At 42.1% G+C, this 26703-nt stretch overlaps 2 protein-coding genes across 16 annotated transcripts in view; both read right to left on the reverse strand.

Annotated features, from left to right (window-relative positions):
• Positions 1-21589, reverse strand: part of cdk5rap2 (CDK5 regulatory subunit associated protein 2) — a 41536-nt gene extending 19947 nt beyond the window's left edge. For 2 of the 14 annotated variants that reach the window (XM_061799498.1, XM_061799496.1), the window contains exons 1-25: positions 21398-21589; positions 16668-16726; positions 15974-16038; positions 14734-14844; positions 13418-13494; positions 13214-13337; positions 12895-13070; positions 12697-12823; positions 12567-12620; positions 9043-9159; positions 8232-8351; positions 8047-8139; positions 7747-7965; positions 6996-7166; positions 6791-6901; positions 5875-6012; positions 5413-5592; positions 5070-5258; positions 3747-3938; positions 3459-3564; positions 3196-3335; positions 3004-3120; positions 1958-2101; positions 1759-1871; positions 769-908 (exon numbers count right to left, since the gene is read on the reverse strand). In XM_061799498.1, coding sequence (XP_061655482.1) covers positions 769-908; positions 1759-1871; positions 1958-2101; positions 3004-3120; positions 3196-3335; positions 3459-3564; positions 3747-3938; positions 5070-5258; positions 5413-5592; positions 5875-6012; positions 6791-6901; positions 6996-7166; positions 7747-7965; positions 8047-8139; positions 8232-8351; positions 9043-9159; positions 12567-12620; positions 12697-12823; positions 12895-13070; positions 13214-13337; positions 13418-13494; positions 14734-14844; positions 15974-16038; positions 16668-16726; positions 21398-21450 — 3136 coding nt within the window. In that variant the 5' untranslated portion in view covers positions 21451-21589. Of the gene's footprint in view, positions 1-768; positions 909-1758; positions 1872-1957; positions 2102-3003; positions 3121-3195; positions 3336-3458; positions 3565-3746; positions 3939-5069; positions 5259-5412; positions 5593-5874; positions 6013-6790; positions 6902-6995; positions 7167-7746; positions 7966-8046; positions 8140-8231; positions 8352-9042; positions 9160-9267; positions 10874-12566; positions 12621-12696; positions 12824-12894; positions 13071-13213; positions 13338-13417; positions 13495-14733; positions 14845-15973; positions 16039-16667; positions 16727-19471; positions 19498-21397 lie in introns of those variants that run through there. The other 12 variants (XM_061799488.1, XM_061799487.1, XM_061799486.1 and 9 more) reach the window with 9 other exon arrangements.
• Positions 21590-22450: 861 nt separating this feature from the next.
• LOC133490261 (collagen alpha-1(XXVII) chain A-like) overlaps positions 22451-26703 on the reverse strand; it is a 66027-nt gene continuing 61774 nt past the window's right edge. For both annotated transcript variants that reach the window (XM_061800122.1, XM_061800121.1), the window contains 4 exons: positions 26527-26695; positions 25773-25882; positions 25450-25671; positions 22451-24449 (listed from right to left, as the gene is read on the reverse strand). In XM_061800122.1, coding sequence (XP_061656106.1) covers positions 24303-24449; positions 25450-25671; positions 25773-25882; positions 26527-26695 — 648 coding nt within the window. In that variant the 3' untranslated portion in view covers positions 22451-24302. The remainder of the gene's footprint in view (positions 24450-25449; positions 25672-25772; positions 25883-26526; positions 26696-26703) is intronic.

Genomic DNA, 26703 nt, shown 5'->3' on the forward strand with positions numbered 1-26703 from the left:
TACAATGTCAATTGATGTGCTGTGACACACACACACACACATACACACACACACAGTCTCACGTGTGGCCAACTCTTAAATAACAGGGCTTGAAGGACTACCTGAGTGCACGGAGACACTTTCAATCAGTCTCAACGTCATGCCCTGACTTGACTTGAGATTAGGAGAGGGGAGAGTTGTTGTACTTAAACAAACAAACCAGTTCGCTTTGTTATATAACAACACATTTATCCGATTTCTGATTAAACTAATTTAACGTGGCAGATGGCCGAGTCAGCCGGATTAATACCCGTGGAGATGTGACGTAATCAACAGAGACAGACGGTTGGTTTAATGGGGAAGTTGAACAAGCACACACGCATGTCAAGAGTGAGAAACCCAAAGATGGACAAACGGAAGACTTTATTCACAGTTTCTTCAACAAAAGGACAGACACCAGTCAGGGGAATGAAAGTGTAACATGTAAAGAGTGACAGACAGAGAAAGAGAAAATAAATAGCAAATCAGCATGCAAATGAGCAGGTGATGATGTTGATGAAGAGCAGACAGAAGGGACACAGATGCTGAATTGAAGAGAGCCTGGGATCTTGTTAGCAAAAGCAAACACTGACATTGGACAAACAAGACGGATGGCTGTGTTTGTGTATTTGTATTTCCCACATGGTCACTAAACTCATTTCATAGCAGAACTTCAGTTTTGTCGGTTTCCTAGCAACCTAATGGATACAATTAGGGATCATGAAGGACTCTCATGCGTTTGCACTGCACCTTCTCTGACTTTGGCTCTGTCTAGCTCTCTGTCCAAGTCGTCCCTGAGCTCCTCGTTGGCTTTGACGCCGTCCTCCAGCTGTTGCCTGAGGAGCTGCACTGCCGTCAGCTCCAGCTGCAGAGCATGGAGACGTTGGGCACTGCAAAATAAAACAGACATTTCGTTACTATTTGGGACTGCACTTGTTGATGGATAATTTAGCTCAATCAATCAATTGATACAAGAACCGGAATCCCCAACCAATCATATTCAAGCTCATATTAAATGGAAGTGTCAGCATTTAAAGTGCCTCTGATTAACCCCAAATAAAGTTCAGATGTTCTAGCAGGCTTTTCCTGACATTTTTTTTGCTTTCTAGCATGCGCCTGAACGTTTTGTGCTAACATTGATTGGAGTAGGTTAATTCTCGACACAACCACATCCCCAATTCTAAGAGGATTTGCACACTTGGGCAACCACGCAGTTTGAGTTTTTTTTTTTTAAAATTATTCCCTCTCTCGAAGAGATTTCGTGTTTTCAAAATGAGTTGTACAGGTTACAGGTTAAGTAGTTTGTTTCCAAGACCAAATCCAAAATTAGATGACAGAAATAAATGAAAAAAGAAAAGATTAGTGTTCGAAAACGAGTATGAAGACGTAAAAGCTATATACTGTATCCGTACCTCCCCCTGTTACATTTCTTTATTTGGTTTATAAGTCATTCCATTACTTAACAATTATTTGCAACACACACAAACAAATAAATAGCCATACTCCTACAACGACATGCTCATTTGGAGTGCTTTAAAAAAAAGAAAAAAAAGAAATGAGCACAAGATGAGACCGGATTGTTGACAAGAACAAGTGCGGGCCTCTCAGTAATTAACCCCAATTCAGCATAATGGAGAGTTGCATTTATAATAATTTTTTTTAATAATGATTTTTTTTAATGTCAAAACACAAAAAAGGCAGGGGACCAAAATGGTATTTTCCTGCTGTGTCCTGGCCCACCTGTCCTGCTCCTTCACAGTCCTGACCAGGCTGGAGTAAAGCTGTTGCTCGGCCCTCAGCGCTTTGTTGAGAGCCTTGTGCTCCTGCTGCAAAGCTATCAGGCTGGGCAGTGCCTGAAAACCAAGAAAAACAACTTAAAGCCATTGTCTAGTGTAAATTTGTCAACCAGAAAAGTGGTTTTAGGTTTGATAGTTTTTACTTCTTGCTGGCTGTCTCCGCCAATCATGGTTCTCTCTCTTTGAGGGAGCCCTGAAGGCAATCGATCCAAGCTGCTGCCAATGACCCGATCCTGGACCCGATCACCCTGAGTGTCCCCTGGCTGGCAGAGACGCTGCTGGAGGTCCTGCTCAGAGGGCATGAAGCAAACGCTATAGCTTAGACAGTTGCGGAAGGAGTAGGCTTCCAAAAATATTCAACATCAGATACTTTTCTTGGAAAAGGAATTTATGGCAATAAACCAGGGATTTACGAAATTGAAGGTTGACTCTTAATAGGGAACTTAAATCTAGCTGGGTCAGTATATTTCAGCACAATCCTGACTCAAACAATCAGATTTCATGCAAGTGCCCATTGCCTGAAAGGGTTTAGCAAAACTGCATAGGCTAGGCTTGAGAAGCTTGAGAGATGCTTTTTCATTTCATTTTGAAAAGGGACTTCGACTGACATACAGTAGAAGTCTTTTGAAATAGTTTTGAATTATATCTACAGTATTTTGCTTGGATGTCTGCTTATGACAAAACAAAATGTCTATATTTATGCTTGCATATGATACCCTTCCATTAAAGGGAAGCGATTGCATTGAGTTATACAAACACTCCATTACGATTAAGTCATGCTACCTACGTAGCATCTATGGCTAGTGTCGACATGTTTAAAGTGCTAATGCTAGCGCTGCTATTTTGTTGAAGTTGGACATGCGCGCTCTGTGACTATTTATCACGACTAGACATGTTTATTATGAATGAACATCGAGCGCCAGCATGTTAGTGAGGGCCGCGGCTTTGGTCAGAGATTGAAGGAGGGGAGGAATTAGTAAAGTGAGGCTACATTTCAAATCTTGCAAGCAGTTTCAGCATTGCAAACTCCCTCTTGAAATTACACGAATTCCTAGTTAATGCCATAATGTCAATGGAAAATTTCCAATTTGGAATATTTCCTAAATTCCCCAGATTATCCACCTATGGGAATTTCCCACCCCTATGCAACCCTAGAAAGGAGCAATCAAAAGAAGATGGGACTTCTTACATGGATGATCTCATCCTTGGTCTCCAGGGTGGCAACCAGGGACTCAATATTAGCAGCCTGGCCTTCACTGCGGCTCTCCAGCTCAGAAAGCAACGACTGGAGCTCCACCAGAGACATCTAAATGGACAAAGTAACATGAGAAATTAGACAGGACAAGAAAAATAGTATCCAGGTGACGAAGATAAACAAGACCTTCAGTTCGTTCTCCCTCTTCAGTGCTTTGTTGAGAGCCTCTGTTTTCTGTGCCAGCTCTTTCTTAAGGATTACAACGGTCTTCTTGGAGAGTGGAATGCTCTCCACGCTCTCGTCGCTGTTCCTCCTGGAGAGCTCAGCTACAGTGCAGGGGAAAAAATATGAATGAAAAGTGGCGCAAACCGTGTCATCGCTTTATTAGCCTTGACACAATCACAGCATGAATTGGCTGACATATGTCCCGTGAGACGAGGGGGCCTCACCTTGCCCGTCCAACTTCTCCTGCATGATCTGGATGGTTTGTCTCAGATCTAGCACATAATCTGGCTCCTTGTCGTACTCTGTCTCCTCAGCACGTTGGAGGAGTCTCTGCAAAAATCAACAGTGCCACAAATTATACCTAAAAACTTGTGCAGAAATTAAAACGAGTCAAAATGGAGGACAGGATTAACAGCTCTGTGGGTGTTCTAATTTCATTCCCTCCCTTCTTAGGCTTTCAAGTAAAGCACATTTTACAGTCGAGAGCCCATTTTATTCCGCAGGGGGCTTACGTCGATGATGCTGTCTTTTTCAGCGAGGAGCTCTCTGAGCTTGGCGGTTTCCAAAGAGTCCTTTTGGGCCGTCGTGGAGCACTGCCTCTCAGCGGTGGCCAGTTTCTGTTGCCGGTCAGACAGCTGCCTCTTCAGCTCCTGGATCTCCTGGGAGCGTTCGGACAGCATGCGGTTGTAGTGCTCAGCGGACTCCTGGAGAGACAAAGAAAATAAACCAACAAAACTAAACAGGATGAACCAGAGCAAGACTATGCTATTCTACTTCAAACAATTTGCGTTTGAGAAGGCTGTTCATATGTTGTCTTTTTAACAAGTCCTTATTTAACCTTTAAATCCTCAAAATGGCTTCCAGCTTTCTCCTGTATAAGCATTGTGCGTTTAGTTTTATTTAAGAAAAAAAAAACTAATTTAATGTAGGAATCAAAAAAGTAATTATTTTTCAGGGAAAAAAGTCAAATTTTTCGAGGTGTGAACAGTGGTATTTATTAAGTACAAAAGCATTGTTTTTTTTTAAGGGGGTAAAAAAAAAATGTATTTTAATTTTTTTTTTTAATAGAGAAGTCATAGAGACGCTATCCTACTTACCAACAAGAGGGCTGTTAGTATCTTGAATTGTTAACAAGGTATCTAGCCGTTTTTCTGTTGCTACAATTATTATACATTTTTTTTTTGTTGCCACTCGCTGTCTCACCACTGACACACGTGGCGCAAGCTAGCTATGTTTCGTGAACCGATGAAACCAGCCAGAACTCGCTTGAAAAGGTCTCGTCAAGTGTCCTACCCAGCCTTAACCTTTAAATCCTCAAACATGCTTCTAGCCTACTCTTGTATGAACAATGTTATTTATTTATTTATTTATTTTTTTAGAAAAAACTCATAATGAATTGTTTATAGAATTTTTAGTATCAGTCATTTCATTTTTTTTTTTTTTTTTTTTTAAAAGACAACACTAATGGTGATTTTTTTTGGGTCATATTTCTCATTTTTTTCTTATTGTCTTATCTACTTTCCAGACAGCCGGTCACTGTCACTGTTGCTGACACCACCACTGTGTACATTAAGTTGAAATATTAAGATTTACTTTAATTTTCCCATGTAATAAAAAAAAGCATCATTTGTCTCAATACATTTGTAATAGGTATTTGGATTTCATTAGCAATTCTTAATGGCTAGTTACTTTTTACCCACCCTATATATTTTTTTAAAAGTCTGCTTTTGTAGCAGAACACAGAGCAATTCAACTGAATGTTCAACTCCAACGTTGGTAAGTAAGGTAGTGTCTATTTCCTTTTCCTAAGGTTATCAAACGACTTGGCAGTCAACCTTGATGAGTTGGTCTTTGCTATTAATCGTAGCCAGCAGTCCTTCCACGGCGGCCTCGTTGTCGGCGACAAGCCTTTCCCTGGCGTTCATAGCCTCGGCCAGCATTGCCTCGTTCACCTTTAACCTCTGGCCCATCTGCTCGGCCAAGTCGTAACTTTGCGACTTGCTCGGCACCGATTCAGACATTTCCTGCACAAAGACGGGAGGTTGAGGTTTTAAGGTTCTACAGCGGTACAACAGCCAATCATAGTGCAGCGGCGCGTCCTGGAGCCAGTAATATTGGAGGAGGCTGTGCCCTGCCTAGAAACTATGTGGGAATCCTAATAATGCTCTGTGGACTGACCTCCAAATCTTTGGTCTTGCCGTCGAGGGAGAGTTGCAGTTGGCTGATGATGGCGTCTTTCTCCCTCAGCGACCTGTTCAGGTTGTCCTCCACGTCTTGCTTGGCCCTTTGCAGGTTCTTTAGTGTGTTTGCAAGGTGCTGTAGTTCCACATCCTTCTCCTTGATCAAGCTATCAAAACTCTGCAGGGACATGAGCGGGAAAAATGCATTGATATGAAGGGGACATATTATGTAAAATGGACATTTTAATTGCGTGTATATACTAAACACCTCACGGACAAGTAATGTTATAACGGTTAACTTTATTAAATTGTGAAATAAATGCTTATGCCGCCTTCAAATCTTGCTATCTATGATATGGTGAGATGTTTCTTTTATTAGGATTTTAGCTTGTCACAAAATCATTTGTCAGCAATTTATCTGAGGTAACTGCAGAACTATGTCTAACTTTCATTTACTCACATTAATAGTTTCCTCGTTGCGTGACAGCAAGTTATTGAGCCTCTCCAGATCTCTCTCCTTCTCCCTGAGCGACAGCTGCAGCTGGTGGATTTCGTTGTCCTTCTCCTCAATGGCCACAAACCTCTCGTCCAGCGCTTGCTGTGAGTCGGTGGCGATGAAAACCGTCCAAAAAAAAATCAACAGTGCCTTGAGATAAGCGTTTAATTCGTTCCAAGACCACGTGTGTAACTCAAAACACTTTCAACTCATCTTTCCCCATTGAAATGAATGGAAATGCCATTATCCTGTTCAAGCCACTGCCCAAAAAACAACAAAAATGTTGTTATGTGTTTTTAATGAAAAATAGCACTATAATATTATACTTAATAAACCCATGCAGTAATGCTATAACTAAATAAAGAAGGACATTCTTGTCACACTTTTTCCTTTAATTCAGTGGACATTGTGCTGCTCCATCTGGTATGCGCATCTTGGCCACCCGGGGGCAGTACAACACAGAAGGTCTCCGCTCCTCAGTACGGCAGTAATATTAGTCATTCTTCATGGAGGATAAAGAAGATATGCCTGTGAGTTTAAGCTACCGGACTTAAAGACTAAGCTATGAGGTTATTTTAAATACACAGCATGTAATTCTGTTTTATGTTGAGCTTGACAGTAAACTTCAACCAGGTGTGGCAATAAACAGCCTGAAGCTTCTTTTTTGAAGAATTGTTCATTGTTGTTGTGAAGCAAATTGTGTTCACTGCCACCACACAACGCTCGTATCTCAAGTCTTGACTTCCAAGTCAAAGAAAAAAGATTGGCCAGACGACGGCTCGTATCTCAAAAAACGCACAAGTCGGGTCACTCCTATCTCAAGGCACCACTGTAAATTATTTTTTTTTAAAAATAGAAGTTTTAGTGACAAAATGCTCACCTCCAGTGCTTTCTCCTTTTCTTTCAGCCTTTGGCGCAGCTTAGCAAGCATGCTGTCATTTCCTGGCGGGCTCTTCTTTTCCTCAATATCTCTGACCATGTTTATGTACTCCTAAAAGAACAAACTCACAATCATTAAAAAAAAAAACACTGAATAATGCATCGTCTTTTTTTTTTTTTTTTTTTAATTAACACTGCAATGTCACCTGTAACTGCTGCTCTTTATCGGCCAAGGTGGATGTTAGCCGTTGGATGGTGACTTCATGGGCCTGCACTTTTCTTTGGGTTTGGTGCAACAGCTCCTGGTAATGCTGCTCCAGAGAACTTTCCCTCTCCCCGATCTCGCTGCTTAGCTTTTTCAGTTGGTTGTTCAGATCCTGTTAGGGGTGCGGGGAAGGCAATATTTGAACACAGTGAATCCCTGCTATAGCATGGTTCATATTTTGCACTCCCATTATATTGCATATTTTTAAACTATTGATTTTTTTTGCGTGGCTTTTACAGTATGAAAGCGAGTCGGAACTTAAGAGTTGAGTGCCTTCAGTGTAGTTACAAGTTGTGCCACAACACGCCGCGCAGCACTGAGCTCTACTGGATGAAGATGCAGCGTAGCGTAGGGACAAATTGGCAGAGAAAGATCCTCCCCTATTAGGCTGCAGTAATAGTCATTGTTTCCACACAGCAGAGTGAAAACATGCCTGAGTAATGTTGTTTGCTCTGTTTGTATGTGTTGCTGCACCGTGTGTGTTAAAACAGTTGTTTTACGTAGCGTCCTGATTGGACGGGGGAGGATGGTCGACAAAAACAAACAAACAAGAAAACATTGGGCGCGGCCCGGTACCAAATGGCCCGCGGACCGGCCCGGTGGTTGGGGAACACTGACGTAGATTTTTGCCTATTGTGGGTGGGATAAAGGATTTAGGTTTTTCATTTCATTTCATTTCGATCAAGTCTCACATTCACGGCTTTGTCTCCCTTCTTCTTCTGCTGTTGCAGGTCTTCCAGCTCCACCTCGAGCTGCTCCTTTGCCCGCTGCAAGTCAGACAGCTCCTGCTCCCTCCTGTCCAGGGCCCGCTGCAGCTTTTGGGCTTCGAGTACCTTGGCGTGGTGCTCGCCTTGGAGCTGGACCAGCTCTGTTTGCTTGGCCATTAATAGAGTTTGGTGCTCTTCTGTTCCCTGGAGGAGAAAATGCATGGTAATGTTACTGAAATAAAAGGTTGTGAATGGTCAGACAAAGCAACATCGTACACAACTTGCCTGATATTTCTGCATCTGGACCTTGTGCGCTGTCTCCCTGGCCTTAGCGAGAGCATCATCACGGTCCTCAATCTCATGACACAATTCTGCAATCTGTGCAAAGCCAAGAGGGACAGTGTGAAGCATGGGCAAAATAAAAGCTAGGCTTCCAAAGAAGATTAAGTAAGTTTGTGTAAAGATCTCACCTCTTTCTCTTTTTCTTTGAGGACCTGCGTGAGCCCTTGGATGGTTTTGTCTCGCTTTAGGCCGTTTTTCTTCTCCCTGTGGAGTTCATTCTCTCTCTCGTCCAGCCTTACTGACAGTGTCTGTGCACAAACATGACTTAAGACCATTTAAGGGGAAACACAAAACTGAAAAACAGGTTGCCATCTCATGTGTACAGTGTTCTCCCGCTATATAATGGTTCATCGTTCTGGTCCATACTTAATCCCAGATTTTAACGTATGGCTTTTTTACAGTACGCAGGTACTTTGCAATTTAGATTTGTGTGCACCTCCACGTTGTGGCGCAACATGCCGCAACTGAGGTCTACTGGAAGAGATGCAGCGTAATTAAGAGCAAGAAGAGACAGAGAAGGTCCCCAACTAACCTACTGTAATAGTTTTTGTTCCCACAGGGCAGCAAGAAAATATACCTCTGACAGTTGTGGTATTCTCTGTTTGTATGTGTTGTTGCTCTGTGTGTTAAAGTCGCAGCTGTTTGAAGGTTTAAAATTACCTTAATAGCCATGCTAATTTCTGTTAGCCTGTCTATGGTGTTTCACCTTATATGTCAGCATTAAGCTATCAGACTTGTTAGATGAAATTAAATGGTAATTTACAAATTACAATGTTCTCTCTCTTTTGTTGTATATGCCAGATTTACAGTAAACTTCAACTGGGAGTGACAAATGTTTATAACGTGTGGGAGGCATAAAATGAGTTCCAAAATGTTTTTCTAAGCTCTCTATATTTGGGTCTGAAATGTACCCTCGCAATAAACAGGGGTTCACTGTACCTTGCTTTCACTCTCGGTTTCTTCCAGTGTCTTTGTCAGGTTCTCATGAGTGCTTTTTGCCTGGATGAGCTCTTCATTGAGCTGCTTGTTGATGGACTCCAGTCGATGAAGCTCGCTCTATTCAGCAGATTCAGGAAAAAAAGGGAAGATAATTACGACCATTGACTTCCTCTAACATCTATTAGCAGCGGCAGTCTGCACAGTTGGACTGCAGCACTGAACTACCTCCGCAGTGGCAGGCGTGTATTGATCATCAAATTCCTCTGTTAGGTCATGCAGAGACTTCCACTTAGCCTCTCTGCGTACACGCTTGTTACAGGCATGGGAATGGCCAGTACTGAATCTTTTCAGGACAGGGATGCGGCTCCCGGCGGGGACTGAAACTCCTTGCTTGCTGATGCAGCGCAGGAGTTGGATCAGGTCAGAGATCACCGAGGGCTGTCGTGAGGAACTGCGCAGGAGCGCTTTAGCTTGAGCCTTTCCCATTGGATCATCAGTGGCAACGTTTCTGAGGACAAATGTCTTAGCTTCTCGGACTTTTGTCTTACGTGGCGTGGCTTCTGGAGAGTCAAAGTCTCGATTGAGGGACTGCAGCGATGCGGAGCGGCCTTTGAATCCGTGTCTAGGAAAGGTCCCCTTGTAGTGGACCAGGTCCAGGTACATGCTCTGAGAGCATCCCCGCGAGGCCCGCAAACCACAGCTCTTCATTGGTCTGTCCAGCCCCACAGCTGACCCTACCCTCCATTTCTTGAGGCCTGAACGTCCCGGGAAGACTCCTTTACTCACGAGTCTATCCAGACTCACACATCTCCTCATGCGGTGACTACTAATGCCCTCCCTCGGCGATTGCGCGTCATCGGGCAGCAGACTGGCGGCCTCATCGTCAAAACTGGCTGCCCCGGATAATCTTAGTGAAGTCTTTGAGCGGACGCTGTCCTCGTCGCTCTTTTCCAAGTCGAGATTGTGTTTACTGTAGACGTGGATGATGCATTGGATCAGGTGCGCTTTCTCCGCTTGTATTTTTTGCACCTGGCTGTTGTGCTGTTCCTGCAGCTGGCTGAGGTTCACGTCGCACTGTATCACCTTCTCCAGCTGGAATACACATTTTCCACAGAGGAACTCCCCGCGGCCGTCGCGAGTCACCTCCCGTCCGAGCACGTGTGACAAAATGATCTGTAGCTTCCTCTTTGCGGCTGAGCTGAAGATCCAGCGACACTGGTTGCCAACCAGACGACCGCTGCACACGCGACACGAGTCCTTCATGTCACCTTCGATCAACACATCTCAGATTTTTCCAAAATGTCCATTTCTAAAGATCCTTCGCCTGCCAGCCACAGAAGAGAGACCCATCATTTTGCAAAGCACCAGAGAGAATGAATGATCACAGAGCACTGTAAGCCATAAGCCTTAAATAATCCCCGCTCCTGCCTCTGTTTCGCTCTCATCCAACGTAGTCGATCAGGTCAAATCCCCTGAAGCTACTGTAGTAATCTTTGTTATGGCTGACGCCTGCCCGCCTCTCGACAATCTGCCAGGGGACGTCACATAGCAAATATATATGATCAGATTGAAGATGTCTCGGCAGGGGACCACTTGAGACTGAAAGAGCCGATGCCTCGTCTTGTTAGGCGTGCATTCACTCTACCAGTGTATTTAAAAAATCCACTTAAGAGAGGTGTCTTCGAGCAATCACTGTTGTCACATATCCCATTACACCTCAATCCACAGGAGGCCAACGGCGAATCCCTCTCTGTTCCGCACCGATCATGACGAACAAGTCATGGCACAGCAACAGAACAGCACTGTGTTGGCAGCCAACTGCCAGATACCTAGTTTCAACCCAGGCTTCTCTTTTGTAAATATGGATGGACATAAATAAATGGCCATAAATAACCGACTCCAGACAGCCTGGTAATCCGGTTTTAACTTTTTGGCCGGGGACCCACCGCCAAGACTCGACGAGGGGCCGTGAGCTCAGCTCAACAGGCGAGTTCACCTTCACCATGTTCTATGTGCAAAGTGGTGAACAAAACTGTCCAAGGTGGGAGAAAGAGAATCAATTACAAATGAATTACAATTACTCTCTTGCTATATTGTGGGTCATCGTTTGTGGCGCCGCTATATCATGGCTTTGCAATACTACATACAAATATTCACCTTACCAACATCTCAGACAAAGACTTCCATGGAAGTTAAAACATATATTAAGTACTTCCGCAAGTCTGAATTTAGAGTTGGTACGGCTTGGGAGAGGCAGGCTGGATCTCGCTTCTTACTTGGAAACGTACATTTGTTGTGAACGCGCTCGTGAATTTCAGCAACAGAGATTCTCCAGGCGTCGCTTTTTAGACACAGGTACTTAGCAAATTAAACAATACATATAGTTATTATTGTAAAACAATATATACAGTATATACTGTATTGGTACATCTTGGCGCTAGCCAGATCTCACTTCATACCCACAAACGTTTGTTTTTGTTGTGAAAGATCATGATGTGACACGACATGGCATTTTTGATTGACCACTACGTCTGTAATGTTACGATGTCTTTCACCTGTGATTCAAATTTCAAATCCGAGCAAAACTAGCGGCTGACAGTCGGCCACTCGTGAAAATGAGAGTTCAGCGGTGTTCGGCCGCGTCACTTTGTGTGCGGCGGTTCTAACGAGAGGTGGGTAGACTAGCCAAATATTGTACTCAAGTAAGAGTACTGTTACTTTAGAAAAATATGACTCAAGTAAAAGTAAAAAGTAGTTATCCAAATATTTACTTAAGAAAGTACTCAAATGAAAAAAACTACTTGAGTAACTTGTGAGTAACGTCAGATTTTTTATTTTTAAATCAGAGCATGAACATCAAATAAAAAAAATAAAAAAAAATAGAGAGAGAGAGAGAGAGAGAGAGAGAGCGAGAGAGAGAGAGAGAGAGAGAGAGAGCGAGCGAGAGAGAGAGAGAGAGAGAGAGAGCGAGAGAGAAAGTGTCACTGATGGTGTAGTGGTATACTGACTTTGGTGCGGGCAGCGTGGGTTCAGTTCCCACTCAGTGACGGTGTGAATGTGAGTGCGAATGGTTGTCCGTGTCTATATGTGCCCTGCAACTGATTGGCGACCAGTTTAGGGTGTAGTCCGCCTTTCGCCCGAAGTCAGCTGGGATAGGCTCCAGCGTCCCGCGACCCTAACCAGGATAAGCGGTGTTGAAATGGATGGATGGATGTGTGTGTGTGTATATATATATATATATATATATATATAATAAAAGTAGCGAACGACATGTCGATCATTGTAACGGAGTAAAAGTATCGTTCCTTCTTCATATAAATACTCAAGTAAAAGTAAAAAGTGTGGTGCATTTAAAGTACTCTGACAAGTACAGTTTATGGAAAATGTTACTTGAGTAAATGTAACGGAGTAAATGTAGCGCGTTACTACCCACATCTGGTCCTAACATCAGACTGAAAGAGATTTCATTGCCATGAAGAGTATCTGCACAAAAAGGATGTGCAATATATTCAAAAGGCACCAACCTGGTGGTCAGGTTTTATTTTGTCCTTTTCCCTTAGTAGTTCGTCCCTCAGGGCCTAGGGTTCAAAACAAACACAATTGCTGTAATGGCAAATGGTGGAATCAGAGCAGTGAGATTGAAGAAAGTCACACCTCAAGTTCATCCGTCAGCTGTTTGACTCGATCGGATGACAGCGCGTCCATCTCTCGATGCCGGTCGTTACTCTGATGGAGCTTCGCTTCCTGGTTTGTTAATGTGATTTTCAGTTGCTCGATGATGCTGAGGGGCAAAACGACATTGAAAAATCTCCAAACCCGGACGTGAGAGTTAGCCTTGTTCTTTATGCTTACTTGTCCTTTTCCTGCAGGGCCAGCTGCTGGTCTTGCACGGGGCCAGCGGGTGAGGTGGTGACGGGACCGGGTATCCCGACGAATTGGAGCTGCTTCTCCAAGTTGATGTTTTTGAGCTTCTCTTGCTCAGCGATGGCTGCCATTTTCTGCACCTCATCTTCAGCTGTTCGAAGGCACTGACACAAGAAAGAAGCAGAACAAATTTTGTAGAAACTGACTAGTGTAAATTTGAAGTTGCAGTTAATAATGGCCCACTCCTGTAGGTGGCGATAATGTGCTTTGTAAAGCAATATACAAATGCGTGGATTGTTGGACTCACTTCTTCTAGTTCTGCGATCCTCTTGTTGAATGAGCCGCGGAGCGCCTCCATGTCTCGCTGCGCTTCCTCTCTGATGTGCTGCGGCTCTGCCGTCTCTCGAACCGACAGACTCTCCAGAGCTTTGCTGCCAAACATTCGCAGACGTGACTGACTTCATCACTCGGCATCGGATTTTACAAACCTGGACGGCGGAGAAGCCCTTACGACGCAGAAACGAGCAGCTCTTGTTTCTCTGCCAAGTCCCTCTTCATGGACTCCAGCTCCACTTTCAGCTCAATGTTCTGTGAAGAGACGACATTTGATCTATTGCTGCAATCCCAAAAGACGTAAAAAAACATTTTGGGGAGGGGGGGGCTTCACATGCAGATGCTACATTGCAGTTCAACTTTCCCGCTCCTGTTATTTTGTAGATTTTTAAGCAAACGTTTCTTATGGGTTTTTACAATATACAGGCAAGTTGTAATTTAGAGTTGCGCGCCTTTAGTGTCGTACCACAATGTGCTGCAACATGTCGGGCAGCACTGAGCTCTACTGGATGTAGCTGCATTATAATTAAGAAGCGAGGAAGAAGCTGAGAAGGTCCCCAAATCTAAGTCACACCTTTGTTCCATTCCAGGTTTTATTAAAATTGCGTTTGTTGGGTTTTCCACCATTAATGTGAACAATAACCTGTTTCTCTACTTGATGATGACTCGATCCTTGGAAATTCTTTTTTACCCTTCTCTTGACTGATGCTGTGAAAACTCTCAGTGGAACATGTCTTGCACTGTAGGATGTGACAGTAAAAGTGACAGGAAAAGCCTACTAGAACATCTGAACTTTATTTGGGGTTATCACAGGCACATTAAATCGTGGTAGTTGTGCTGCCTTTTAACAGGAGTTTGAATGAGATTGGTTAAATTCGAACACAGCCACATAGCCAATTATAAGAAGGTGTGCACACTTGTACAACTACATTATCTTAGTTGTTTGTATTCTTACTTACCCTCTCTTAAGATGTTCTTTAATTCAGTTTAAAAGTTATAAGTCACATTAATTGTGGAAAAACTTTCAAGATTATTCATCTTGGTTTATTTTTTACATTTTTTTTTTTTTTTTTTATATATAAAAAAAAAAATTGAACAAGGGTGCATAGACTTTTTATATCCACTGTATATACTGCAGTATGTTCTACTGTATGGCTTGCTTGATCATTTTGGTGTTAAAAGATACAATGTTTAATTATCTTTTGTTGTAGGTGATACTGCTCCATGTGTGTTAAAGTAGCAGTTGTTAGAAGGTTTACAATTACCGTAACGTCGATGCTAGTTTCTGTTAGCCCGTCTATGGAATTTCACATTATATGTTAGCATTAAATGAGTGGACTTTTGATGTGGTTTGGCTACACATTTTGGAGTTTAAATAAACAATATAATATTTAATTGTTTATGTGTCAGCTTTACAATAAACTTCAACTTGGAGTGACATACAAACAAGCAATAAAAGCATGCGGTACGGAGGTCTGGTAGTAAATACACCACCGTTTTGAATATTTCCTCTGTGGAGTCGTCACATTTTTGCTGCATGCGCTCCTCCATGAAGTAAATGCGCAGTTTCAGGTTGAAGTTCTCCTTTTTCAGTGCGGTGATTAGCTGCGAACAAAAGCAAACAAACACATGCATGTTATTATCATCACAAGACTCTCCTGTTGTTGTTGTTGTCCCTAATCAGATTGTCTTGAGTTTGTAAAGAAAGCTAAAGAAAATAATGTGACTAAAAGCAGTGAATCACATGCGTAGAACAACTGTGTGTGAGTGCGTGTGTGTTGTTAAAATGAATGAAGGCCTTTATCATGCTTGGATGAGAAAGCAAGGCCAACTGTGCATCATTGTGCCGCGGGGCTGTGAGCAGCACGCATCTGGATATGGGAGGTGGGGGTGGAAGATGGGGGAAGGGGATCCAGTCTGGACCCCTCCAGTACATAAAACGTGTCATCGTTCAGCCATCAGCCGGGCAGTAGAGGCCAACATGTTCTGAGGATCAGCATGCCACACACATACTCTTCCTCCTCATCAGCAAATGTCCAGAAAAGCTTTAAACCCATTGCAATTTAACACGATGGATGCAACAGTCAATGAAAGCGGATGCATATGGAGAGTAACTAAGTAACTAAGTTACGCTATCCAGAAATCAGATTTGTAATGTTTCTGTGATCTAACTAACTAGCATACTTTTGCACAAGCTAACTAGCTAGCTAACCAATATAGAGTAGTGTACGTGTAGTGTTTTGCGTAACTGACTAACTAACTAGCGTTATAATTATAACAATAATTACTTCTTGAGGTTACGGTAATCTAACTAACTGACTGATGCAGTGTACTTTTTGCCTAATCTAACTAACTGACTTGCTTTTGAGTAAGCTTACCAACTGACTGACTGATTAACCAATTTAACTTGTGCTGTGTAGTTTTTGTGCAATATAACTGACTGTATAACCAACTATCAGTGTAGTTGCTGCATAATTGAAACTCATTCACTGACCGACCAACCAATTTGTGTCATTTTTGTGTAATCTAACTAAATGACTGACTGACTAACTAATCAACTAAATAGTGTAGTTTTTCACAATTTAGACAGACTAACCACCTACTAGAATATTCTAGTCCTTTATTCTTACTCACTCACCAACTGATGACTTTTTTTGTGTACTCTAACCAACTAACTCTAACCTAGCCAGCTAGGTAACTAACTACTGTAAATACTAGTGTACAAAGGACTCACATTTTCATAGTCCTTCATGGTGAGGGCTTTGGTGCCGGATATCTTGCCGGGAAAAGACGACGGCGCTGTTGAGACAACAAGAAAGCATTGGTCACGTGGGTCGCTGCTTCCAGAAAGTTCTTTTGCCCAAACGCGCTTCTGTGGCCGCCGAATGGTGCACCATAAGCGGCCACAGCCGCGCAACAGGCACCGGTCCCCCTGGATGGATTTTTTTCTCCCTTCTCCTCCTCGCCCCATGCTGTTAAAATGAGAATAACCAATTTGACAAAATTCATATTTTTGGATTCCATCCATATTTACATATGGATATAAAAAGTCTACACACCCACTTTCAAATGCCAAGTTTTTGTAGTCTAAAAAAATGAGATCTAGATGAATCATTTCTAAACTGTGATATCGCAAAAACCTGCCAATTGAACGGGGGTGTGTAGACTTTTCATATCAACTGTACCTCTCTTCCGTGTCAATCCAAAGTGTGCATTATTGTCTTTTGTTAGTGCATTTTACGTACCTACCCGTGTGTCCCATCACATTGCAATTAGACGAGAGAATTATCAGCGGGATTGCCTAATTAGACTCTTACGGCCGATCGCTTTGCTCGTGTTTGGAGACGACGGATGACAACAGCGGCGTCGTTAATCAACACACGAGGGAACGACAAGGTGAACAAACAAGAAGGGAAGCTTTGCCTTACCTGTCATGGCGTCCGCGGTGAAGTGGTCGCCAGCATTCACCGAGTCGGGAAGGCCGCAGCTGAGGATAAAATCATTTTGTGAGATGAATCATGGGGGCGACCAATCAAAAGTGTTGCTGCGCAGCTCATCACATGACAGCTGCGTACACGCTTCTCAGAGAAGCCCGCCTTTTTCTTTGCTTTCCGTAAAAAGACAACCGAGTGGCGTTTATGCGTTACTCACGCTGGCCGCTTCCACACAGCCCTGCAGACACTCGCCAGAAATAGCTCAAGAATGACTCCCCGCTTCATTTACATGGCTGAGCTCTCTCTCTCTCACACACACACACACACACACACACAGGCGCAGCATGTGCCAGTGGCAGTTCAACTCTCAAATTCAAGACACAGGCTTGGCTTTGGTGGGAGGACAACAACATCACTGTGATGAGACCACTGTGATGGGGTCACTTCACGCCCTGCTAAAAACACAACACTGGCAAGACACATCTGCGCAACCACAACAATACTAAAGTACTACTACTAATAATATATGTTTTTAAGTGAGTGAGTTTTTTTATGGTTGGACTGGTTTTGGCTCAAGTGTTTGCTTTCACGCTCGTGACCCTTGATGCCTGACCCCTGTTGATCTAATAATATGACGCGAATATCTGTCACAACAACACGCTCTTTGAAATCAATTGCCATATTTATCTTTTATTCATATTTATACCGTTCACGATTCATTTGTAGAACAACTCTCCACTGAATGTTAGATAAATACTTCTGGACATTGCAGTTATGTACAACAAGGCTGCAGCTATCAAATATTTTTAGAATCGATTATTCTACTGATTATCCTATAAATTCATTGGATAAAAATAGATTTAGCATTATTAAACAACAATAGGCAGCACGGTGGACGACTGGTTAGAGCATCCGCCTCACAGTTCTGAGGACTGGGGTTCAATCCCCGGCCCCGCCTGTGTGCAGTTTGCATGTTCTCCCCGTGCCTGCGTGGGATTTCTGCGGGCACTCCGGTTTCCTCCCACATCCCAAAAACATGCATGCTAGGTTGATTGACAACTCTAAATTGCCCGTAGGTGTGACTGTGAGTGCGAATGGTTGTTTGTTTGTATGTGCCCTGCGATTGGCTGGCAACCAGTTCAGCGTGTGCCCCGCCTCCTGCCCGATGATTGCTGGGATAGGCTCCAGCACGCCCGCGACCCGTGTGGGGACAAGCGGCTCAGGAAATGGATGGATGGATGGCTAAACAACAAAATATGCATGTGAGGTACGGGTGTTTTTGTTGTCCACTTGAGTTTGCCATCTTCAGGTTCCACACTACAATTGTGTGTAGGGATTCATAATAATGCCTCAACTCCGCTCTCAGCTCATCAGTACGGCACTTATATTAGTTGTTATGCAGAGGATAAAGGATATGTGAATATGAGTACTGTTATATTGTCAGTGTACATGTTGTTGCTGCACCACTTGTGCTCAATCTGTTGCCTAACGGGTGAAGGCACTGCAACATAGATGCTAATTAGCCTTAGCATTAAGCTAGCGGACTGAAAGGTTAAACTATGGTTGTTTTAAACACACAAGGTGTAATTCTCTTTGTTTTATGTTTAAAATAATAAATAAATGACTGTAAATCTCAACTGGGGGTGGCATTAAAGAGCTCGAAGCATCTTTTTTGATGAACTTTTCACTATTGCCAAAGTCGAGTCACTCGCATCTCAAGGCACCACAGTAAATGACTGATTACTTGTAAGAAGCGAGACCACTAAACCCTGTTAAAGTGCAACCAAGGGCGCCACTTCTTTTCACATTTCTGAATCCAAAACAATCATTCAACGTGTACAATAGGGTCGTACAGTATACCGGTATCAGAAAAGTACTGAGATACCTAACTGTCAAAAATTAAACCAAACTTAATATTTGTTATATCGGTACTTCTGGGTCGTTCGAGTGTGGCGACTTTACTCCCATAAAGAAAAGAACAAAAGTCGGGTGAACTCGCTGCAGTAGACTTCCTGTTTTTAATTATTATACAGTATTATTTTGCATGGATGACAAAACAAAATGTTTGTATTGATGCTTGAATCTGATTCCTTCCCATTAAATTACCCTCAATTCCCAGTTAATTGCCATAAATCCCACAGAAAATATTTTCCAACTTCCCCAACTTAACTTGTCATCGAAACTTTCCACCCAATTGCAAGTTGCAACCCTAAAATCAGGAATAATAGTTTGACAAAAACACAAAGTAAGACTTCAAAGTAGCCATCACACACTTCCTGTGCAGTTGAAGAGGAAGCACGCCACCGCATGCGACACATTTCGTGAAAAAACAAAAACAACATATGAAACGACATTCGTGAATCCGCATGATGACATATTAAGGAGTACCAATGTAAAGCAGGCAGCACAGAAGTCCTGTTGTTGACACAATTTGGCAGAAACATTCATGCTAACCAGTCCCAAACAAGAAACCATAAAACACTTACTTCCTCTTTTTCATCTCGCTACAAAACACAGGTCGGCTTTCCTACCAATTGATCGGAGTCACCAACAGTGTCTCACAATACGACACAATTTTCCGTAATTCACACCACGCCTATCGCTTAACATCTTGGATTACTCCGGCGGCGCGCTCGCCACCTGGATGTCTTCCTAACGTCAAGGTTAAGAAGCATGCTTGTACTAGATACACACACCAGGAGGATCTGTGGGGCTCTAAGTGCAACAATACACTCGTACAGCAGCAGCAGCAGTAGTAGTACTAGTAAAGCAGTGTTAAATAAGGTGGTTTGACCTACCGGGATAGCGCACTCTCCTCATCTCGCTGCGAGTAAGCGGGAAGACGACAAGCAACATGACAAGTGCACCACTGGGGATGTTACTGTGCCTAGAGGCGCAGATGTATACATATAGATGCCTCAATGAGGGGGCTGGCCCGTTGTTGCGATGTCAGTGAGTCCGCCATATTGGATGTGGCCCCTCTGACCCCTTATGAGATTAATTGGTTCCGTGACCAAGCTTGGAACTCAATTTTCACCACTAAAATGGATTGAAATGACATTAATCCGTTCCAGCCCCCCCCCCCCCCCCCCAAAAAAAAACACTTTTTTGTCATATTTTTTAATAAAGAAAACGAGCAGTGTATTTTATAAAAACATATTGGTTCAGTGTGTAGCCCGAGGATGCCTTTCGTCCGAGGATGGCTGGGATAGGCTCCAGCACACCCGCGACCCTAGTGAGGATAAGCGGAACGGAAGATGAATGAATATTAAAACAGAATTAAAAAAATGTCAGTGTTCTCAATTTGCATTTGTGTGTTGGACTGTTTGTCCCGTTCAATAAATGGCAGAAAGTGCATCGCGACTGTGGCTCTCGTTGCCCACATGCAAGGACATGACAGTATCTTCATTGCACCATTTTTTTTTTCATTTCACACAAGTGGCGGCGTATGTGGAGCTTGCTTGTCACTAAAATTATGGCTTGTAACACAAAGCAAAAACATCATGCAATCGACGGCTCATAAATAAATGAAAAGAAAAACGCTTGCAACAACAAAGAGTATGCATGAATGGAGAAGAAAGGATTGTATTATAGCTATAGTTTTATGTTATTTTTCTTTGTGACACTTGGCCTTGAGAAAGAAATTTCAGCCCTCTGTATGTTTGACACATATCGAGGATTGAAAACAAAGCATAACATAGTACTAAACTTAACAATGAACAACCAACCTACATGGTGCAAAACGTTAGGTCTCATTCACCCACACAAACCAATGTATGTATTTTCTCATGATTACATGTGTGTTTAATGCTAATAAATGTAAGACTGTTATAGACAGTTACCACCACAGCGTGCCACTCGCACGATTTGCCTGGCAGTTTTGAAAGCTCTTATATTGATGACGAATATTCAAATATTTATATTAAATATTTCATGTGTCTATGATACCAGACATTGAAATTTAGATGTGACGTAATGGGCTTTCTGAATAACGAGCACTAGGGTTTAGATTTACTTGATTTTGATTAATGGTTTTAATAAATAAATACAAATGTAACTACTACTAATGGCAATGACTCGAGAAAATTCGTTAAAACTGCTAATTAGCCACAAAGCCAGCAACTACTGTGGTAACATGATGTTAATGGGCAAATACAATCAAAAATCCCCACCGATCGTTTCGCTTTACCACATCCAATATGACTGCGACGTCAGCGTACAATTCGGCGATCAATGAGGAATCGCTCTATCCGCCGATTATTTCCGCTTCGTACCAAGCGTGCCAGCCAATCAGCATCCGGCCCAGTACGATTGACGTTAGTAGCTCGGACCTTGGTAATAACATTAGTATTATTCACGGCTGTTACAGAGACATACGAAAAGTGTTAATATTATCAATGCACGCTAACTACATGCCAGGGCACTAAATGTGAATACCTGGCTAGTAAGCGTTAAAGTTTAAGTTGTACAGGGAGGGGAAAAAACATGTACGCAAGGGGCTCTCCGCCGCTATCGATACGTGGCAGACGTAACGCAAGCTCAATATACAAGCAAATACATAGTAAGCTCCAGTTGATAGACGGAGCCCAAACAACTTGGATTGCACTTGGTTAGCTTTAGCTAGCCTAGCACCCAAGTGTAAAACAGAGCCCAGACATGCTAATCGTTAGCCGGCTAAGCTCCAGATTTATTTATTTATTTATTTACTTATTTATTTTTCTTACCTTCCGTTTAAGTCAACGGGGAGCGTCTGGTCGTCACCCACTACGGAGTCCATGGAAGTATCTGAGGTTTAGTTGGTGCTCTCCAAGCCGCGGCGTGGCATTTTAGGTGGGAAAAAAAGTGAATGTTTAATGGTGGAAAAGCGGGACGGGATTCAAAACAGTCCAGGCTACCGCCATCATGCTACTGCCGACGTCACCGGTGTGCACGTTGGAGACAGACGGTGCCTTCAAGGAACATGGGAAATAGTTAAGGAATAGAGAAATTCACTATAATACGAGCAATTTTAAATTAAATAAAACAGAACTAAAATGATGTAATGGCCCAATTTGTTTTAATTATGAAAAAAATTATTATTATGTTTATTTTCCTGTATTTATTGATAATCAGAGGTACATGTTTACAACATTTCGAGGTATTGGAAAGGCGTCGTGTAACCGGGTGGATACTGGCAACGAACTATTGGCCAAAACAAACATTTCTGGGCGGTTCGTGGCAGCTTTAAAAAAACAAATAGGCTGTCAAAGAAAGAATTTCCCCCTTTGCATCATCAGTCATGTTTTTGTTTTCTTGTGGTCTTCTGACGACAAAGGTACCGTCAAATCAATTTTCCCCACAGGCATATTCATGATAATGTAGTGGACGTCTGTGTTGGTGAATGGGTTGTATTATACTGTTAACTTTTGTTAAAAACTTCTAATTTCGTCGGTGGACACGTCAATCCGTGAACAATGGCGACCTCGAACGTCCATCATGTGTATTGCATGAGGGCAACAAGTCATACCGACCAAATGATCAAATCAAATCTAAATCAAGCTTCTAGAGCACTTAGTAAAAGTTTTGATATTTAAGGTACATTTTAAATGATTCTTCCAGTTTATATTGTACTATCTGTAACATTCACGGTGAAACATTTTTGGAAATGATTTGTCTTGTTCTCATTTATTTTATGACTTGGCTGGCATTTGAACAAGGGTGTGTAGACTTTTAAATCCACTGTAGTATAGCATAACTGGACAAGATGACATGGTTTGCTTCAAATAAACAAGCACGCACAAATTGAAAGTTTTTATTGAACAAATGGAACGCCGAATAGAGAGCAGAGACCGATAACGTTTGCAGCGTGAGATAGTTTCACTTCATATTCAAATTATTATATTCCCAAAACAGGCTGGCTGTATTCACAAAGGCAAATGGAAAACCTGATTCACCTTTTGCACAGTTGTCACGCCGAAAATGTCAGGTTTTCTCAGCTTGCTTTCATGTCCACAACACGATTACGAAACAAAAGACAAAACACAAACAAAAAAAAAGAAGAAACAGTTCACATATTTGCATTTTTTTCCCCCCTTAAAAACAGAATAGAGTAGCACCTGATACAGTACATGGTGGATTATCATAGAGAAACAAACAAAAACATTTATATTGCAATAAATTTGTTCTCTGGAGCCCCAAAATGTACACATATGAAAAAAAATATATATAAACTCCAAGACCAGTTGGGCCAACTGCTATTTATATATTTATATAAAGATATTCTGCAAGGAGCGTAAACAGAGATATTTGCTGCTCGACAAATTAAATTAAATTAAATTAATAAAGAGGGGGCTCCACGGTATACAAACATACATGTTTATTTGAATGACTATTACATACACAGCTGCTGCATGGGGCGCTTTGTACAAAGAAATGAACAATTCTTAAAAAAATAAAATAAAATACTGTGGTTGGTACTATTCCTTAAGATGTTTTTTTCCCATAACCAACAGGATGACTGTTTGAAAACTAGAATTACAGAATCTAGGACAATAATAACAACATTATAGATGTATATATAATATATATATATATATATATATGTATGTATATATATATATATAAATACATATATATATATATATATATATATATATTATATTATTGCTCCAAGCGAGCCTGCACTATGAACAACAGAATATGACAGCAGAGTGGTGTAATTACAGCATTATTATTAGCACCTTCCATTCATTTATGATTGAAGAATTTGTGTGGACGCAAGATCCCAATTTGACTCCGCCCCCCCACCTCAAACAAAAATAAATCAAGAGAACAAAAGCGGCATATATATTTTTTTTTCATACGTATATAATCTTTGTAAATGTCTAAAGCTGCAGTTCTTCACATCAGTGACATCTATAATAATTTTTATTTTTTTTTACATTTTTTTAACGCCACTGAGTTTTACAATCTCCCTTTTGGAGCGCACACTAATAATAAATACACATGTGATTTCTGCCCGAACAATAAAACAAAACAAATAATGATAATTAAAAAAACAAACAAAAACAAAAAAAAACGACATGAGTAATATTGGAAGGAGATGAGCACCAAAATCAAATCAAATACAAACTCACTGGCCCCCTCTCATTTCAGTTCAACCTGTAACATTATCTTCTCTTCTATTGCACTTGAAAATAAGATAAACAAAGGAAATCATAATAATAAGAATACATATATGTACATTGTTTTATTATATTTTTCTCTCATAGGATTTCAGAATGGATTTTTTTTTCTTGTTGTTGTTGCCCAAACTAAAATCAGGTGGTACCCGGAATGTATACAAAAATAAGTTTATATATATATATATATTTATATATATATATATATATATATATATATAAAATTATAATCCGATCGATTGGCCCACCAGGCGTCCCTTCACTTGGAAATGTTCCAGAGAGATGGTGCAGGCCTATTTTTGTTGTTTTGGTTCATTTCACGGAGGAGCTGGAAGAAGCTATTGAGAGGATATTAGTGCAAGAACTCCCCCTGCTCCTCCTCATCTGCTCCCCTCAATGAGAGGTCGGCACAGGCTGGTTGGCGAGGGGAGGGCTGGGCTGGAGTTCCACCAAGATGACGCTTCCCGGCTCACGCGAAGCAGACGGGACCGATCTCCAGGTGGTAGTGGGATCCGGGGCCGGTCTCGGGGAGATGGAGCACGTCGGTCACGGGGAGCAGGGACGGGTCCAGGGAGCGGAACGCGAACCGGGCCTGGTGCCAGCGGCCGTCTTTCATCTGGAAGCACATTCGCTGGCTCAACATTAATTTTTCACTTGACGCTCGACATTGTCTTCGACAGTTACTAAACTCATTTGTTAGAGCCAGTGTCTCCTGAATTTCAGTTACAAGTGCTCAACAGCGGCAGCAAAACTCCCAACAAGCGGCGGATCGTGAACCATTCTTCAAAAAAAGCGACCGAGTGCTTGCATCAAAGCTGTTTATTGTATTCCCAGTTGAAGTTTCATCACAAAACAAAGAGAATGAAATATTGTGTATTTCACCAAACCCATTAACTTATGAAAGTATGCTAGCTTAATGCTAACTCCCAATGAAAAACGCCATAGAGGGGCTAACAAAACTAGCATTGATGTTGCCGTGTTATAACCCGTTAAGCAACGGATATTGGAAGCAAAACGGTGCAACAACACATGTAGACAGAGAATCTAACAATATAAATATTTAACAAATGGCCGAACATTTACGTGAAATTGGACTGGATGGAATTTCCCAACGCACACCTGATGAACTCTCACGGCAAAGGCACAATGATTGAGAATCACTGCTCCAAATTGTCTTTGATTTTTAGAAAAACCTCACCTTAGGTTAGACTAAATTGCCTTTGATGTTTACAAAAACAAGTACGTTTACATTGCTTAAAGATTGTATATCGTCTTCGATGTTTACGTTTTTTCGAAGACTAAGTTGTCGTCACTATTTATGAAAGCGTACATTGGGTTCTCTGAAGACTGTAAATACCTTTAATGTTTCGGAAAATCTACGTTCGGTTCTGTTTATTTATGATTGTAAATTGTTTACAGTGTGAAAACGTTGCGTTGGATGAAGACCACGTTGTTTTCAAGATTTAGGAAATCACCTCAATTAAGGTTCTTTGAAGAGTCTTCAGTTGTCTTTTGTGTATAGAAAGCACGTATGTTTATGTTCTTAGAAGACTTCGGAGTCTCTCCTTGGAACACGCACTGAGAATGGAAACGCCCTTAAAGTGTGAAGAACGTACCCAGCAAGAATCCTCCACCACGTCGGGCTCCAGCTCTCCTCCGGCCTCAAAAATCTCGCCGGTCCACGCTTTGAAGTGCACCGAGGATTCCCGGGAAGCCGGCAAATGCTGGGCAGCACTCCAGACGGAGATGTTCAGGCAGTGGATGGTGACGTGCTGGACCGCCTCGGCGCTCAACAGGTGGAGGAAGTTCATCTGCACGCGGCCTACGCTGACTGCTGGCTGCAAAGCGACAGGCAACGTGAGTTCCAAAAGTTCCATGCGATCACCTACACTTGATACTTGTTACTGTACACTGTTAGCGTCAGTCTGTTTTTCAATACCTTGGATACAGTTATTGGTTTCAGGCAAGTCTGTCCGCCAGCTGTAAAGTTGCAGGAGACTTCGATGGTGTCGGACGTGCAGCCGAGGTTAGGGTCGATCCAATAAGTGCCTGAGATCATGACACAGTTGGGGCGGTGTTCATATAACAGCGGAGTGATTAGCAAGGCTGCCTCGCAACACAAAGGCTCTTGGTTTAAATCGTTGCTTTTAAGGTGTATAATTAGCACCTTAGCATTAAGCTAGTGGACATTTGTGAGATGGAATTATATGGATTGGTTGAGCAGTTTGTTTTTGAAATGAACAATTCTCTTTTGTTTTGTGTCAGTTTTACAGGAAACTTCAAATTTGAGTGGCAAAGCAAAGAGAAGAATTGTGCGAGTGAGAGTCATCTCTTTTCCCTCTTCTTCCACGTTGCGTGAAGCTGTTAGTAGAAATGAGAGAGAGGAGCACGATCGAAGCTAGCGATCTGCTACGTATTTGTTGCTAAGCAGCTATTAGCAACTAACTAGCTAGTTATTTTAAGAGAAATGTACGAAAATGAACATACAAAAATGTTTTTTTTTTTTTTTTTTTTTTTTTTTTTTGCGATACGACCATTTCTTGACAGTCAAAGAGTGAGAACAGGTGCTAAGGATCACTTTAAAAAGTGCATCTTGATAAGCGTGTTTTAACGGGTTTCAATCTATTCAGCTCATGTCGGAGGCGTACAACTACAATCCATTGCATCGTCTTCTCAACAACAACATTGCCTACCGTCATTTAACTTGTGGTCACAGCTGTGCAGGTCCCTGCAGATGCGGGCAGGATTGTCCCTGGTGCCCAGTGGGTTCTTGAGGCTCTGGATCAGGTTAGTGAGGTAGTGGAGGGTCTTGAAGATCTCTGCACCCTGGTCCAGCATGGGCAGGTCCATCACTAGCTTATTCTAACAAC

The sequence above is a fragment of the Phyllopteryx taeniolatus genome, chromosome 15 (assembly GCF_024500385.1).
Source record: "Phyllopteryx taeniolatus isolate TA_2022b chromosome 15, UOR_Ptae_1.2, whole genome shotgun sequence".
In the NCBI taxonomy this organism is placed as follows: Eukaryota; Metazoa; Chordata; class Actinopteri; order Syngnathiformes; family Syngnathidae; genus Phyllopteryx; species Phyllopteryx taeniolatus.